Consider the following 18,291-nt stretch of genomic DNA (forward strand, 5'->3'; position numbering starts at 1 on the left):
AGGGGATAATGGGGAAGTCTTCAGACAGGGAATCCTGCAATGGCACCTTGCTGCTGGAGAAGGCTCAGAGGGCCAGGGGATGATCCCTTGCACCCCATCCAAAAACTACATCCATTTTCTCTGTGGGGGAAAGGAGGGCAGGCAGACTCTCTCCATGGGGGGTGAATGAGGAGGAGAAACAGGGCGGCTCTTTCCTTTCTGCCTGAGGCTGAAGAGAGAAGATTCGTCATCCCCATCTTCCCTTTCAGTCTTCCTCCAGCCCTGGTCACTGCACAAGCCTCACTCTGAATCCCACAGGAGAGGAGGAATAATCCCCAAGACCCCTGACTTTCTCTTTCAGGAGGGCTCCGAGGAGGCTCTTTTCCCAATGACCTCCAGATCCCACCCCCATTTTGAGAAAGACCCTCCAAGGAGGCAAGGAAGTCAACTCCCTTCTTTGCCCCCAAGGGACCAAGAAGAGTCTCCAGGGATGGTCTAGGGAGGTGCAAAGCAGCTGGGAAAGGGGCCCATGGGACATTATGGACCTTTGTTTAAAATGTAGATGTTTATTAGAGAAGGTAAGGTAAGAAATTAAACATAGATGTCATTTATGGTAAATGTCATACGTCAGTCACCTGTTGGGGGGGGGGAAAGCATGGAATGCTGGAAGTGAGTGGCTGGGTGTTTGAATGGAATTCTAGAAGGCTGTTGGGTTTGACTGTTGGTCAGTTAGGAATAACGGTTCCTTCTGGTTTTCTTGGTGAAGGGAAGGTGGGTGCCCAGAGGCAGCTGGGGAGAAGAAGGATGGGGAAGAGCCCCCTTTTGGAGTCAATGCTGGGGGTCTGAGGGATCTTCCATAGGGAGGGAGCATTGGGGGTGAAAGCAAGGAAGCCCCCTTCTCTCCCCCCAAGAGGCATGGGGCTTCCGTGGCTGCAAGGCCTCATCTGCCCCTCGGGAGTCTTGAAAAGAGATAGTCATGGCTCTTGGGAAGGGGTCTCTGTCTGAACACATAGGGCATTTTCGGGCCAAAAGAAGCCTGGCTCTGGCGCAAATGCTCTTTCTGGACTCCTTGCTCCAGGCTACCTCTGAAACCCAGGGTGCTTCAGGGTTTTCTGCTTCTGTTTCCTTCATCACATGGCATTTACTTTCTTTGTGGTGGAATGGGCATCCTGTGGATCTCCAGGTATTGCTAACCTACAGCTCCCAACAGCCCCTTGGACAGAATAACAGAGAAATGAAAGGTGCTAGGAATTGTAGTCCAAGACCTTGAAGGCTGCAGAACTTCCTTCCTTCCTTTAGGGCTAAATCTTCTGCAGAACCCCAGATTTTGTTTTTCTGATGATGAAGGAAGAGCCTTTTGTTGTTCTTCTGTGCTTTCAGGTGGGCTTCATCCAAGGAGCACCCTAAGAATGAGAGACCTTCAAGAGCCACCGTTATTACAAGGCTCAGCCAGGTCTTGCAAGCTCAGCATTTGGGCTTTCTTGAGTAAATCCACCTGCAGTGCATTCTTTGTCTTTTTCCACTTTACTGACTGTCATAATCTTTTCCAAGGAGTTCTGTCATCTCCCAATATGTCCAAAGTAGAACAGCTTCAATTCCGTTATTTTGTCTTGTATCTAAAATTCAGGCTTGATTTTCTCTCAGCACCTTTGGATTTATTTTTTGGTGGTCCATGAAAGAGTATAAATATGTGGAGATGTAAAACCCCTCCATTTGTTCTTTCTGCAGGAGTGCATCTCTCCAAGATGGCACCCAAAAGAAGGAATAAAGGCGAAGCTCTGGGGGAAAACAAGGAAGGGGTTACCTTGAAGAAGGTGAATGTTGACTCTCTCCTTTGCAATCCAGCCATCAGGAGGGGTAGCAGCATAGGATCCTCAGCGGTTGATACCAAGGGCAGAAGGATTTCTCTTCTTTCAGAGGTCATCCTCCGTCCTTCATTGACTCAGTTGACCCCTGCTTCCGGCCATCTTCTCCTTGCTTCCGCTCCCAGGGAATCAGGGCCAGGGGCTGGTGCTTCCTGCCATTGATGGTCCCTCAGGGTCACCCTCAGAGTCTGTCGGGAAGACCTTGTCTATGCCTATGTTAGCACTAAACCCAGGGATATGAGGCAGGGTTGGTCCACCATTTTGGGGGTGGGAGGCACCTGGCTCAGGCAGCTGGTTTTGAGGAATCGTGAAAGGAAGCAATTCCTAATGATTTCATTTGTGGTTTTTATTTTAAAGAATGGGAATAGAATTTTGTGGGGTTCTCTGACTTATGTGCTAAAAGTATTTGACCATAGACATTGGGCTCCAAAACCACTGCCGATTTGGGTGAGCCCTAGATTTCTACTGGTTGATAATGTAGATTGTGAATACCCACATGGTACAATTTCCACATGCTAAACAAAATCTCACTTCACATGAGAAATCTAGTTCATCAGGAATCCAAGTTTTACCTTCCATTTTTCCTCATGCACTATTCGTCAACATTTGCTGAGTTCAGGAAAAGAGATATTCAATAACAATTAAATATTGAGACATACCACACTCCATCTGTATTCTGAGGGGATCAAATAATATTTGGGATGCACTATGTGCTTTCCTCCCCTTTTGGTTTGACCTCTCTGAATGAGGGCTTCTTTGTGTTGCAGGTTACTTTTAAAGATGTGGCGGTGTACTTCACCAAAGAGGAATGGCAACTGCTGGACCCGGAGCAGAGAGCATTGTATGAGGTGGTGATGATGGAGAACTATGGGAATGTGTCCTCCTTGGGTAAGAAAGTAGAATCCATGTCCCTTTCTATGCAGACTTGGCATCTTTCCTTTCATACGGCACTGTCATAGCACTATGATTCTAATTTAATTGTCAGAACAACATCTTAGGGAATCTTGTATTTTGTAGCCTAGTGAAGCACTAAAGCTCTCTAGTTGAGGATTATAAATATCCCTTCTTCAGACTTTGCTATGGATTAATTTCTATATTTATTGTCCTTTCTATATTACCAAATGCAACTGAAAATGTCTCTCTCTCTCTCTCTGACTGTGTCTGTGAAAGAGAGACTATGAAAAATAGAATGGCAGGGAAGAGATGGTGAAGGTGAAATTCTGCAAGAAGTGCAGGGCTGGAGCAAAGTGAAGATAGTCTAGCTCTGTTCGGAGAGGAAGGGAACTCTGGGAAAGTCCATAAGAGAGACAGAAGAGCTGCCTTGAGTATTGTAAGGCAGCCACAAACCTGAACCAGTTTAACAAATGGTTAAGCAAACTGGTGCAAACGAGCTCAAGTCCATGGGGAGAGGTGGGAAATATAAATAAAGATTTTATTTTTTATTAATATTAAGTCCTTATTTTCGGACATTTTGAGGGGTTTCATTTTGTGATTATGACTGATATCAAGAAAGGGAGGGAAAGGGGACACAGAAACTCCTTCATCTCTTATGTTTCCTGCCCTAGTGGAGATTGCTTAACTCCATTGTATATTCCAGGATCCCCTCTTCTCTTAACGCTAAAATCAATCTTAAATGCCTTTGCATTTCTCTTTAGAAGAACTTGAGACACATCTGAGAATGGATATTGTAGAGAAACCTTACAGATGCCAGCAGTGTGGGAAAGGCTTTGCTCAAAAGTCAGCCCTTGTTGTCCATCAGAGAGGCCACACAGGGGAGAAACCTTACAGATGCCAGCAGTGTGGTAAAGGCTATGTTCAAAAGTCACACCTAGTGTTTCATCAGAGAGTCCACACAGGAGAGAAACCTTACAGATGCCAGCAGTGTGGGAAAGGCTTTGCTCGAAAATCACACCTTGTGCTCCATGAGAGAGGCCACACAGGAGAGAAACCTTACAGATGCCAGCAGTGTGGGAAAGGCTATCTTCAAAAGTCACACCTAGTGTTTCATCTGAGAGGCCACACAGGAGAGAAACCTTACAGATGCCAGCAGTGTGGGAAAGGCTATGTTCAAAAGTCACACCTAGTGTTTCATCAGAGAGTCCACACAGGAGAGAAACCTTACAGATGCCAGCAGTGTGGGAAAGGCTTTGCTCGAAAATCACACCTTGTGCTCCATGAGAGAGGCCACACAGGAGAGAAACCTTACAGATGCCAGCAGTGTGGGAAAGGCTTTGCTCAAAAGTCAGCCCTTGTAGTCCATCAGAGAGGCCACACAGGGGAGAAACCTTACAGATGCCAGCAGTGTGGGAAAGGCTTTGCTCAAAAGTCAGCCCTTGTTGTCCATCAGAGAGGCCACACAGGGGAGAAACCTTACAGATGCCAGCAGTGTGGTAAAGGCTATGTTCAAAAGTCACACCTAGTGTTTCATCAGAGAGTCCACACAGGAGAGAAACCTTACAGATGCCAGCAGTGTGGGAAAGGCTTTGCTCGAAAATCACACCTTGTGCTCCATGAGGGAGGCCACACAGGAGAGAAACCTTACAGATGCCAGCAGTGTGGGAAAGGCTATCTTCAAAAGTCACACCTGGTGTTTCATCTGAGAGGCCACACAGGAGAGAAACCTTACAGATGCCAGCAGTGTGGGAAAGGCTATGTTCAAAAGTCACACCTAGTGTTTCATCTGAGAGGCCACACAGGAGAGAAACCTTACAGATGCCAGCAGTGTGGGAAACGCTTTGCTCAAAAGTCAGACCTTTTGGTCCATCTGAGAGTCCACACAGGGGAGAAACCTTACAGATGCCTGCGGTGTGAGAAAGACTTTGCTTGCAATTCAGCCCTTTTGGTCCATCAGAGAGGCCACACAGGAGAGAAACCTTACAGATGCCAGCAGTGTGAGAAAGGCTTTGCTCAAAAGTCAGCCCTTGTAGTCCATCAGAGAGGCCACACAGGAGAGAAACCTTACAGATGCCAGGAGTGTGGGAAAGGCTTTGCTCAAAAGTCAGGCCTTGTGCTCCATCAGAGAGGCCACACAGGAGAGAAGCCTTACAGATGCCAGCATTGTGGGAACGCCTTTGCTTGCAAGTCAGGCCTTGTGTTCCATCAGAGAGGCCACACAGGAGAGAAACCTTACAGGTGCCAGGAGTGTGGCAAGTCTTTTCCTTCAGTTGCCAGCCTTACAAATCACCATAGGATTCATACAGGAGAAAAGCCATAGAAATGCAAGAATTGCAGGAAATTTCTTCTCAAAACTCACACCTTTTGAGGAATCATAAAATCCACACTAGAGAGAAAGTGTGGAAATGTGAGGAGTTGCAAATGCTTTTTTGATAAGGCAGCCTTCATACGTCTTTACTGTGTTTCGTTAAGCTTTAGTACAATTTTTTTTTACATTCTTTTTCTGCTACAAAGTATTTTCTCTTAAATTATCTTGCCCTTTCTGGAACATTAAATAAACCTTTCAATTATTTGGAGCATTCTGTATTCTTCATTGTCTATCTAAAATCTGTGAAAGATAACATCCATTATGGAGCATCAGTATTAATATCAGTGAGGTGCTGCTAGAATTCAACTGGTTGTGGCCATGAAAAAGGATGCTGAGAATGCATTTCTGTCTCCTTTCTAGCCCTGCATTGACACACAAAACATGTGCTGATTCCCGAGTAAAACCTAGATTTCCCCCTCTGTCCTCGGGACCTAAAGCTGGGAGAGAAAGGTTCATGTTTTATTTGGGTTCTTCTGTAAAATGAAATGTTTTTTCTTGCCCTTTTTACATGGGGCAGTAGGAGTGGCATACATCAGGGCCTGGCATCAGGCTTTCAGTTTTCATGAATCATCTTCAGGCAGGAGATGAGGATACCTCTTCTCCATTTTTGGGGGCCGAACTCCAGGCAAGAGGAAAGGGCTCTGTGCAAATATCCAGCTCAGCTGGGAGAGCAGTGCCTTATTATGAATTGCAAGGCAATTTGAAATTTTTTTGTTACTTAATACATCATACTTTATGTTTCCCCAGGTCCTAACTTTTGGCCCGCGTACGTCAAGGCCTGGGACAATGCTGAATACACAACCTTACTTGAGCGACTGAGGGACATCAGAAAGTTGGCAAACACAGGCCTAGTCATACTGTATTGTTGCAGTTTGATGCCATGTTAACTGCTGTGATTGCATCCTACAGACTCCTGCTGCTTAGAAATGGCTGCAAGATAGAGAGCCCTAGTGCAGTCATTCATGAGAGATCTCTTTGCGCAGTGAAGTCATGAAAGGACTTTAAGCATCCCTGAATGCTTGGAAATTCTGGAAACTGTAGTTTTGGGTCTGGCAGAGAGCTCTGGTGCCACAATCAACTACAATTCCCAGAATTTTCTAGCACTGATCCACGGCAGTTAAAGAGGTCTCAAACGGGATTATTTCTGCAGTATGTTTTGGCTCTATATCATAAAAATGAAGTAATTTAATAAAAATTAAATTAAAAAACCCCTTCATCCCCACATTGGTCCTAAAGGCCACTGGATCCCCTTGTCATCCTTACCCCCCAATACTTTGACTGAAGTCCTGTCTGCTCCCCTGGAGCTTTCCATTGCCTCCAAGGAGGACATTGCCATCTGCTTTGGGAATCACTCTCCTCAACAATGGAGGAATAGAAGGCATGTTTATCAAATTTGCAGATGGGACCAAATTAGGATGAGTAGCTAATGCCTCAGAGGAGAGGATCAGAATTCAGAGTGGCCTTAATAGATTAGAAAGCTGGGCCAAAACTAACAAAATGAAGTTCAGAACGGAGAATTTTAAGGTACTGCACTTAGGTAGAAAAAATGAAGCATATAGATATAGGATGAGGGGCCACTTAGCTTATGAAAGGGATCTAGGAGTCCTAGTAGACCATCAGTTGAACAGTCAATAGTGTGAGGAGGCAGCTAAAAAGGCCAATGCGATTCTAGGTTGCATCAATAGAAGTACATCTGGCCCTCCATATCCATGGATTCTTTATCAATGGATTCAAGCATCCACAGCTTGAAAATATTCCAGAAATACGAAAATTCCAAAAAGCAAACCTTGATTTTGCCATTTTATATAAGGGGCACCATTTTACTCTGCCATTGTGTTTAATAACCATCCATAGATTTTGGGATCCACGGAGGGTCAAAACAAAGAAGTTACCACTGGACAGACTGTGTCCAGCGCTGAAATGAAATTGGGAAGCAGAGATGAGTCAAGGAGGAAAAGCTGGAGATTAAAGAAGGATTAAAGTCAAGATGCAAAGTTTTCTTTTGGGCAATCACTTTCATCTCTCTCCACAAAGCATCCTTCTTTCTTTTTAAGAAATTGTTTTATGGCTTTTCATCACAATGAGCCTGAAGATTATGAAACTCTGCCCCAGAGAGCTTTGGCTTTGAAGGCAGATGAGTGGCTTTGCTTTCCAAATATCTGAAGTGTGGGAGATTTAGCCTCCATTCACACACGCAGAGAGACACTTGCAAAGACCAACAAACACAGAGAGCCATGCGTCTGTTATCCCTTTCACTGATACTTCCTTACACTGCAGCATCATTTTGTATTTTTCTTTGAATCTCTCTGTCTCTCTTGTTTGCAATGGGTTGGTCTCAACTCCCATTGACCTCCTCCTCCTCCTCCTCCTGCCATTTCACATCAGACACACCTCTAAATGCGACTCCCTAAACTAAAAATCCCAGGCTCCCATAGGATGGAGTCATAGTGGTATAACTGTGCAATGTGATCATGCCATAAACGTATCCCTGGTCAAACCAATCCTCCCTATATGGTGAGTTTTTTTTCTTTCCATTTCTTTTAAGGTATAGTACAGGTATATCTCCTTTAACAAAGAATCTCTTTTTCATATTTTTTGTATGGCAGTCTGCTCCTTTCTCCTTGTCCTCTGTCTAGCTCACAGTTTTTAGCAGCATTGGCATTGGGAGGATTGTGAAGCAGGACTAGAGAAACATAGGTTTTCAGTGTTGGCTTGCAGCAGCATGTCTGCAGTAAATACTGTAATAAAGCTTGAGCTGGGGGAGAAAATGGGATTTTGCTCTAGCCAGTCCTACCGCAAGATAAACAGCATCTCCCCCAGAATCCTTTACAGACATAAACAGCAAAAGAGAGAAAGAAGAGAAACAAATAAGCTGACTTCACCAGTTACCCCTGGCAGGTTCAGAAAGGGAAAGCATAGATGTATAAGTTGGGCAATTGAAAGGGAAACCATGAGAAAAGTGAAGGATGGTAGAAATAAATAAATGATGTGTTTTGGAAGACGCTTTCAATTGATCTCTGGGATTATCAAAATGTTTCTGTTTATTCATGCAAGGGCTTACCTGACCTGGTTGCTAGATCTGACTTGGGCATATTCCTTTTCTTTTGAGCCAATGTGGCCTAGTGTTTTGAGTGCTGAACTAGGACTCTGGAGAGCTGGGCTTGATTCCCAGTTCAGCCATGAAACCCACTGGGTGACCTTGGGCAAGTCACACTCTCACAGCCTCAGGGGAAGGCAATGCAAATCTCCTCTGAACCAATCTTGCCAAGAAAACCACAGGATAGCTTCACCTTGGGGTCTCCATAAGTTGGGAAAGACTTGAAGGCACACAAAAGCAGCAACAATAAGAAGTTTGCGGAAAGTTGTTTGACTGCACCCACCCAGCCACCCTTTTTTTGGTGGCACAGGAGCCTATCTTCCTTCTTTCTCATTACACAAAGAGATCTTGCAGCGCCTTTGAGACTAACTTCTCATGGTATTTCTATCTCTGGATAGCCCAGGAAAGCATTGCTATGTTCCCACACATACACTTAGTTTTTGCAGTTTTATGCTATTTGGATATGTGTGTTAAAATCTTTGGGCAGTGTCACTTTACAAAAATAATAATAGTAATAATATCAAGAAATTTAGACCAGGACAAAATGGAACTGATGTGTTGCAAATCTAAGTGGGCTTTACTTTGAGGAAAGGTCCTTGACACCAATAGGTATACTCTAGCATAAGTGGGCTGATGCCCTTTAGATTAGGCACTGTGGCATAAACAGTGTGGCATAAACAGAAATGTGGCAACATTTTTACACAGACATAGTGGCTTTATTCCCAAGCAAGTGTACCCAGAACTGCAACCACTGAATTTATTCAACAGGACTTTCTTCGTGGTAAGTGTGCAGAGGAACGCAGATGTATAATGTAATCTTAAATTTGGGAAATACATAGTGGATCCCTTTGTACACATAACCTGTGTGGATGTTTAAAAGAACTATTAACAAAAAATCACAATAAGATCTTAAAATAGACCCCTCCTTCGAAAAAAAGACTCATAACGGATGTGACCCTATATGATTCCTTTAGAAGACACCTTGAGGGAGAAAGACGATAAAGGAAAGGACTCACATTTTGAGAGAAGATGAAAGGAGTTTATCATACGAGGGAAACTGGGAGTTTAAACTGCGATTATCCCATGAAAACTGCGCATTCACAAATAAGATCGAGATTTGATTTTCACACACGGCGCAATTAAAGAGTTCTTTCCCCAGGAATAACCAGGCAATAAACCACCGCAAATCATTCATGGGATTTTCCTGCAAATTATTTGCTGCTATTTATTGCTTGGTTATCCCTGGGATAATGGCCCTTTAATCCCGATGTCATCTGAACATCTTTATTGTGAAGGCACAATTTTCATGGGATATTCCTGGGCTAACTGCACTTTAATTGTGACATTGTGTGAAAATCTTCATTGTGTATGCGTGATTTTCCTGGGAATAATCACCGTTATACTTCCAATCTCCTCCGTGTGATAAACTCCAAAGAGACAAGGAGGAGAGGAAATTGCCAGTGGAGGATGCAGAGCGAAACCCCATTTTCCACCTTTTAAAATGGACAGATTAAGAGAAAGAAGAGGGGAGGTGGGAACGGAGCACAGGGCAAGCAAAAGAAAGCAGAAGGATCCCAGAAATAAAACAGAAACCACACTTTCTAGATTCCTATATTTATATTGCCTATAGAAGAAGTTGTTTGTATTCAAGGCTAGGCTAGATCCACACTACAGAAATAATGCAGTTTGGAGGTGTTTAGGCAGAGGCAGGATGGCCATCTATCTCAGATGCTTTGATTGAGAGTTCCTGCATGGCAGAATGGGGTTTGACTGGATGGCCCTTGGGGTCTCTTCCAACTCTAGGATTCTATGATTATAGGATTTCATGAAACTGCTTTAACTGCCATGGCTCCAATCTACAGAATCCTGGGATGACATGGGAGTATGCATCCATTCATAGAATTAGTCCAAAAGGTCCAAAGCAGCAGCTCCCAATTTTGGTACTCCAGTTTTTTTGGAAATCAAAAGACTGGGAATGGGAAAGGCAGCTAGGCAAGAACTAGACAGTTTGCTAAAAAGTCAAGATAAACAGTGGAGCACTAAAGTGAGAATGGTCCAAGCCATTGTGTTCCCCATCACCATGTAGGGATGTGAGGGCTGGACAGTCTAGAACCATTGGAGGTTCGCCATTGCTGTTCTCTGAGGCTGAGAGAGTGTGATTTGTCCATGGTCACCCACTGTGTTTCACAGAGCCGAGAGGGAACCGAACCTTGGTCTCCAATGTCATAGTCCAACACTCGAACCAGTCCTCCCCCAGGCAGCTTCTCCTCCTTTGTGGTGAGGTAACCAGACATCCTCCTTTTCCAGGACACATCCTACGTTTCCACTTTTTGTCCAGGAGCATGACAAAGAAGCATGGATTATTTCTATATCTTGAGGTGGACAAACCCAAATATCAATGTGCTCATACAGACATGCCAAAATAAAGCTGCTTTGGGTCACTTTGGGAGTATGCTGTTTAAATGATGCATGCGTTCCAAGAGGCTGGAAGCCGTGCCAAAACCATGTTCCAGTCCTAAGGACTAGAGCGCAGCTTTGGCGAAGCTTCTGGCCTCTTAAGATGTGTGTGTCATTTAAACAGCATACCTCCAAAGTGACCTGAAGCAGCTTTATTTTGGCCTGTCTGTATGGGTCCAAAGTTTGGTAATATATAAGAGTCAATATGTATATATAGATGGAATAAAATATGAGAGTGAACCAAAGTATATGCAGTTTAGAACAGAGGCTTCTGGGAGAGTGGGATGCAGAAAGGGGGCAGATGTGAAGATGTTCAAGGTAAAGCGTTCGTTGGGCCAGGCGCCTGAAGAGAACAAAGAGCCTTAGTAAAAGACTGATAGAGAATGTTATTTCACAGGAGAAGGGCCTCTGAGTGCCAGCATAGCTGATTAGGGACAATGGGGTGCAGCCAAATGTATTCTAAAATATATTTAAATGTATTCATGTATCTGGACTATGACTGTTGGAAATGTGTATGTTTGGAGCGTGAAATGCCCAATGAGGTGATGAAGATGAGTTTTCTTTGTCTGTTTTCCTATAAAGGTAGCCGTTTTCTTTGGCTCAGGGCCTCAGTTTTGTTAGAATGGGAATTCTACTGAGGACAGCTAGCTTTGAATAAATCTGAATTCTCAATGAAATCTGGGTCCTCCGCCTTACTCTATTCTGTCAGGACCTTTTAAAGCCTATCATCCATAACATTTTTGGCACCCAACGTGGGGCTGGAGGACAAATAGAGGACAGGCAAAGAGTGAAGAGATTACTCTTCTCCAAGGCTACACCTGATTCCTGCCTCAGGACAAATCTTCAAGGAAGCTCAAGCGCGCACCCAACCATTTGTTGGAGGAGCAGATATGAAGGTTTGTACCTGAAGGACGAAACAGAGTCAAGCCAAGGAAGACCATTCAGATCATTTGACAATTCATTGGGGAAAAATCAGGAATAAGGTAAAATCAATCAGTCAGTTTGGAAATCTGAATCAGTCGGTCCCTCAAAGGAGGGGAAAATCAGAAAGGAGGACCTTTGGCCAGCCTCCTAGCTGGTCAAAGGCTTCAGGAATCAGGATTCAGGGATTCAGGACTGGTTTGGGAAAAGGGGTAGTAGGTTGTCTGTGCGTGAGTCTGTGAAGCAATTGCGTGTGTCAAATTATCTTCTGTCTAGGAAAACCGGACCTCCCCCACTGGTTTTTCACCCTTTGCCCTTCTGTGTCTCTCATTTTTGTCTGAATAGCTGGAAGGAATTGGATGGAAAGCAGACAGGCATGGCAGCAGTCTCTTGGAGGAATCAACAAAAAGTGTCATTTCCTTTGAGTTTTCCTTACTAACACACCCACATATTTTTATTTGATATGTGAGAGGGAAGAGATAGCCGAAGGAGGGCTGTCCTTTTGGATTATATGATTGAACATTTTGAGGAAGGATTTGGCAGCCGCTTTGGCACAGTTTCGAACCCAGAGAGACTGGCATTTCTGTGCTCTGAGACATGACCAACTTACCACCAGCAGTGGCCTAGAATTGGAAGTATTGACGAGGATATTGTCATGAGACTTTACCGTAAAATTTCACTATCAAATAACGGTCTCCATGATCAACTTTTATACATTTTTGCCTGGGAACAAGAGGAAGGTTTAAAAAACAAAAACAAAAAACAGACAGGATTCCCATGAATGAGAAACTTAAGGGGAAAAAAGAGAAAAAAATGTGTTTGTGGGGGAAAAAAGGAAAACCAGAGACTGAGGAATAAAATACCAGGAGAGATTTAATTGTAAAACAAGATCCCTTCTGTTAATCCACTGGAAGAGATTAAAGTTCTTTTTCTAATCCACTGAATAGCCCATATATTTTAAATGCTCCTGGATGCCCAGTGCCTTTGAAACAGAATTTGCCTAAAACCAGAAATTTGTGGTGAGAAATTTGAAAGTGCCTCTGTGCGTTTGCTTTGAGGGGAAAAAGAGCAAACAGGAGATAAGGAATTTGGAGTGAGAGAAATAGATTTGAATCAAACATGTAAGATTTGATAAACAAGTTAAACTTCTATAATATGCTGGACTTAGTTATTTTAAATAGTATTTTTTCTGGCTCTGTTAAGACTATCAAAATGGCTAAGTGTTTTGTTTTAAAATAAATAAATAAATAAATAAATAAATAATGAACTAGACTTGCATTATAATAGCAATTAAATTAGACAAAAGAAGCATCAAAGACTGCACCTGGAAGTCAAGGACAACTTTGCAAAGAGGGAGGCAAACCAGTTTTTGGAGCCAAGGGTTAAGAGAGCTCCATCCTCATTGAATCCTAAGAACACATTTTTTACTTGGGTTACTGAAAGTTCAAAAGGAGGGTGATTTAAAGTTCACACCAAACTCTAACTGAGCATGCTTAATAAATTGGATGAATATCAGTAAACACACTAATTTAAATGGTCATGAGATGTATGTTGAGATATGTTATGGGTGGAGCTCTTACATATTGAAAAGGGGGTCTTAAAATTGATCACATGCCTAGATCCAGCCAATGAAAATTAAGATAAAATATTGCAACCAAAAAATGTCTTCTAAATACTGTGTAAAACCCAGTGTTGCCAATTTCGGACCCCTCCTGGAGGGCCCCAGCGATGGCAACGAGCCTCCCAGGGGCCCGCTGCCACCGTCGGAGCCCTCCTGGAGGGCCCCAGCAACGGCAACAGGTCTCCCAGAGGCCCGGTGCGGCTGCTGGAGCCCCGTTTCAGGGCTCTGGGGGCCGCAGCGGGCCTCTTAATGGGCGCCGCCATTTTGCCCTTCAAAATGGTGGCAAAGCCTTGCGCGACCTTTTTGGTCACTTCCACCTTTTCGGTTTCGCGCGATTTCGGCGGCAGGAGGGACCAGGGGCCGGCGGAAAGGCGCCCACGGGCCGGATCCAGATTGCCGACCCCTGTCCTATAGTCTGTTGGGGCAGATGTTGATTTACCTTGTACAAGGGGGAAGGAAGGAAAAATGATCCATTACTGTGGCTTTAAGTAAACCTCCTGCAGTTTGCTGCCCCAAATTTGGCCATGTTAATACCTTATAATTACATTAATATAAAGAGACCTTTGGATAATAGATGATAAAGGGAAATCCTTAAAAAGTCATAAGAGTTAAAAGTTGTTTTAAAAATAAACTCTGTTAAAGAAGAGGCAGTTCATAAATATGGAAAATCAATAAAAATTAGGACAATATAAAATTTGGTTAATCTGCCTTTTAATAATAATAATAATAATAATAATAATAATAATAAAAATCAGGGAGACAATACCTAAGAGTACTAATTTAAATTTTGCCTGTCTTTGTTCCTGTTACAAAATATTAATTGTTTTTGTGTGTGTGAAAAAGGTGAGCCAAGGAAGCTGCCTTCCTTTCTCTTTGTGTGTGTGTCTGTAATAAGTTGGGTTTTTTTAATGTGGTTTAAAAGTGGGTTTTTTTAAAATTAAATAGACGCATATGTTCTTGTTCTGTGTTGTTTTGCTATTGTTGTTGCTCACCTTTAGGTCATTTTTGATTTATGATAAACCGTGGGGATTTTTGTTAACAAGATTTGTTTTTTTAGGGGGGACTGTATATCCACCAGTGTGTGTGTGTGTGTGTGTGTTTGTGTGTTTCCTCCTTCCCTTTAGATACAAGTTGTTTGAGAAGGTAAGAGTGGAGACAAGCTTTTTTAAAATGCTGATCAGTTTAAAAACTAATAATGAGAAAAATTAATAAAAAGCAGGACTCAAAAATTAAGAATTTAAATAAGGCTTTTAAAACTCAACAAGCAAAAGGGGGAATTGTTTTAATTTTTTTATAAAGGCTAAAAATGCATAAAATATAAAAACAATACTTAATTATTATTTTTTAGAAAGAAACCCTGCTAAAGATTGTCTAAAATAAATGCTGTCACCAATTTTAGCTAGATATAGGATAAGGATATATTTTATAATATGAATTGAGGGAAAACAAGGTGGACTCAGAACAGCAGACCTGGCCAGTCCTGTTCTGACAAAACCAGGGATAATGGGTTATGTTGTTAATAGCTATAAAAATAGATTGCACCTATGAAGAGTTAATGGGCTTTTGTCTGGGATAAAGAAAAGCTAAGAGATGTCTTTTTTGTTTTTAAGGTTTTAAAAAGAGATATTAAGAGAGAGATTCCAACACTGAAAGCTTGGGGGAGTTATAATTTTTACTGTTATAACACACCTTGATCAATTGAAGAGACAGGATAAAAATAAAATGTATTATTAGTTGAAAGAAGGCAATTCAGAGGGATGTCAAGAAAGAAGAGGGAGTGAGGAGAGAAAGAGAGAATGGTATGTGAAGAAAGAGGGGCTCAGAAGAAGCTTGAAGAGGGGAGAGTGCGTAAAACATTTAAATAGGAAAAGGTGGAAGTGAGAGTCTGTAAAAAGAAAGAGAAAAAGAGATGGCTTAGAAAGGGTTTGAAAAAGAGAGATATTATTAATTAATTAATTAATTAATTAATTATAACATAGTCTTTTCCCAGAACTGGGACTCAGAGTGGCTTCACAACATATAAAAACAATACAATTAAAAACATCAAAAGAAATAGATATGAGAAAAATTCAAAATTATCAAGCAGATGGGAGAGATGAATTTATAAACCCAAATAAGAATCAATTAGAAGAATTAAATAAACCAATCAGCTTTATGGAAGTAAAGACAGCAACTGACAATTTGAAAAATGGAAAATCCCCAGGACCCGATGGCTTTACGGTGCATTATTATAAAACTTTTAAAGACGAATTATGTGGCCCCCTACAAACTATGTTAAATTCTATATTAAAAGAAGGAATCCCAGAAACTTGGAAAGAGGCCGATATAATATTAATACCGAAAGAAGGAAAAGATACTAAGGAAATCAAAAATTATCGTCCAATCTCGCTATTGAATATTGATTATAAGATTTTTTTCAACAATTTTGACAACCAGATTAAAGAGTTTTCTAAAAGATACTATAGATATTGATCAGAAAGGGTTTCTACCCCAAAGACAAATAAGAGTAAATACAAGACTAGTATTAAATGTACTGGAATTCTATGAAAAACATAATGAAAGAGAATTAGGTCTATTACTATTGGATTTAGAAAAAGCATTTGATACAGTAAATTGGAAGACACTTTTTGAAATTTTGGGGAAATTGGAATTAGGCTCTAAATTTATAGGATGGATTAAAGAAATTTATAAAGATCAAAAAGCAAGGATTATTGTGAATGGCGAAAAAACAAACTATATAAAAATTAGTAGGGGTACCAGACAAGGTTGTCCCCTCTCCCCACTACTGTTTATAACTATAATTGAAAGACTGATTAAAAGGATTAAAAATAATGATTATATACAAGGTATAAAAATAAAGAAACATGTATATAAAGTGAGAGCCTTTGCCGATGATTTGGTGATTCTTTTAAATGACCCCTGCAAGAGTGCAATAGAATTATTAAAAACAGTAGAAGAATTTGGAGAAATAGCAGGGTGTAAGTTAAATAAAGATAAATCTACGATAATAACTAAAAATATGCCCTTAGAGAAAGTGAAGAAATTATCAGACATGTTAAAGATAAAAACAGAAAAAAAGGCTAAATACTTAGGGATAACAATATCTAACAATCTGAGTGAACTATTTGACATGAATTACAAAAAAAACATGGAAAGAAATTAAATCGAAATTGGAGAAATGGAAAAAATGTAACTTATCACTTTTGGGGAAAGTAGCAGCAATAAAAATGGTGTTCCTTCCAAAAATTTTATATTTATTCCAAACACTTCCAATTCTAATTAAAGACAATTTTTTTAAAATTTGGCAAAGAGATTTAAGTAACTTCATTTGGCAAAAAAAGAGACCGAGAATTAGATTAAAAATAATGCAGGATTCGATAGAGAGAGGTGGACTAGGCTTACCAAATTTAAAACTATATTTTGAGTCATGTTGTTTAATGTGGATTAAAGAATGGATATTGCTAAAAGACAAAAATTTATTAGAGATAGAGGGAGACAATTTATCATTTGGATGGCATGCATATCTGGGATATGATAAGGTAAGAGTAAATAAAGATTTTAATTTACACCACATCAGAAGGTCACTATATAAAGTATGGAATAAGTATAAACTTAGAATCATGGCAAAATTTCCTTATTGGTTTTCCCCACAAGAAGCTATTCAAAGGCCAGAAACCAGACAAAAAACAGATTGGTTAACCTATGCAAAGTTATTAAAGATAGACAAAAAGGAGAATTTGGAACTTAAAACACAAAAGGAACTCTCTGAGGAGGAGATAGAATTAGATTGGTTTAGATATTGGCAGATAAGAGAAAGATTTAAATTGGATTCCAAAATAGCAGGATTTGAGGTCAAACAAAGTGAATTCGGGAAAATACTAGAAAAAGAAAATCCAAAATGGATAAAAGAATTTTATAAACTACTATTAAGTTGGCAACAAGAAGATGAAATAATAAAAGAAAACATGATACAATGGGCAAAAAATTTTGGTTACCCTTTAAATTTGGATAGATGGGAAGTGGTTTGGAAAAAAAGATTAAAATATTCGGCTTCACAAAATCTGAGAGAAAGCTATTATAAAACCTTTTTTCGTTGGTATTTGACTCCAGAAAAGATATCTAAAATTTATAAATCAACAAATAATTTATGCTGGAAATGCCAAAAAGAGCCTGGAACCTTATATCATTGCCTCTGGACATGCAAATTAGTTAAAAACTACTGGAAAAAAGTATACGAGACGATAAATTTGATTTTACCAGTTAAAATCAAATTTCTTCCTGAAACCTTCTTATTGAATATGTGGGAAGAGGAAGCAGACAGAAGATATGGAAAAATTTTGTACTATTTAATTTCAATGGCGAGACTGGCTTTAACGCAAAAATGGAAAGGGAAAAAGATTCCAAGTAAAAAAGATTGGTTGATTAGAGTATATGATGCAATAGAAATGGATAAAATGACACAGTTACTTAGAGATCAAGCTTTAGATGAAGTAGAAGAAGAATGGGCTAAAGTTCTAGAATGTTTGGATAACGAATGGGGAAAAATAGCAACAATTGGATTCTGTAAATAATAGTAACAAACAAATTAATAGAATATATATACTGAATTCAAAGTAGAATATAAGATTTGGAGAGTAAATGTGATATGAGAATTCTGGGAATTTAAAACAACTAAGGAAAATAAAAGGGTTAAAAAAAAGGTTATACGTTTAGGATCAATAAATAGAAAGCAGCAAATTCTAGAGTAGCTGGAAAATTAAAGAACAAATATTCATACTATCACTGTGATTTGACTTTTGGGAAAGAATAACAACTAAATTTGAAGTAAATTTAAAAGGGTAAGAATTTAGAACAATTATACCCAACAGGATTAGAGAGAGAAGTCTGGTAAGAATGAGGTGAAAGATTGTGGATGAGGAAAGAAGGGATGAATGAGGGTAAAGTAGGTGTGAGAAGGTGAGAGAAAGTAGTAAAGTTAGGAGAAGTGAGATTTGGAGCAGATAAGTTGAGGAGAGAGAAGTGAAGAAGGAATTAAGAGAAAGAAGATACAAGAAGTAGAAGGTAACTGTAGAGTCGAGTTTAAATTAAA

General features: G+C 40.5%; 1 protein-coding gene across 1 annotated transcript; it reads left to right on the top strand.

Annotated features, from left to right (window-relative positions):
- Nucleotides 1-1,507: 1,507 nt before the first annotated feature.
- On the top strand, nucleotides 1,508-5,281 carry LOC149315177 (uncharacterized). The gene is made up of 3 exons (XM_089522685.1): nucleotides 1,508-1,793; nucleotides 2,612-2,732; nucleotides 3,500-5,281. The coding sequence occupies exons 1-3, from the start codon at nucleotides 1,668-1,670 to the stop codon at nucleotides 5,056-5,058; spliced, it is 1,806 nt and encodes a 601-aa protein (XP_089378811.1). The 5' UTR covers nucleotides 1,508-1,667; the 3' UTR covers nucleotides 5,059-5,281.
- Nucleotides 5,282-18,291: the final 13,010 nt, after the last annotated feature.

The sequence above is a fragment of the Sceloporus occidentalis genome, unplaced genomic scaffold (assembly GCF_023333645.1).
Source record: "Sceloporus occidentalis isolate IW3139 unplaced genomic scaffold, rSceOcc1.0.p SCAF_4, whole genome shotgun sequence".
NCBI classification, from domain to species: Eukaryota; Metazoa; Chordata; class Lepidosauria; order Squamata; family Phrynosomatidae; genus Sceloporus; species Sceloporus occidentalis.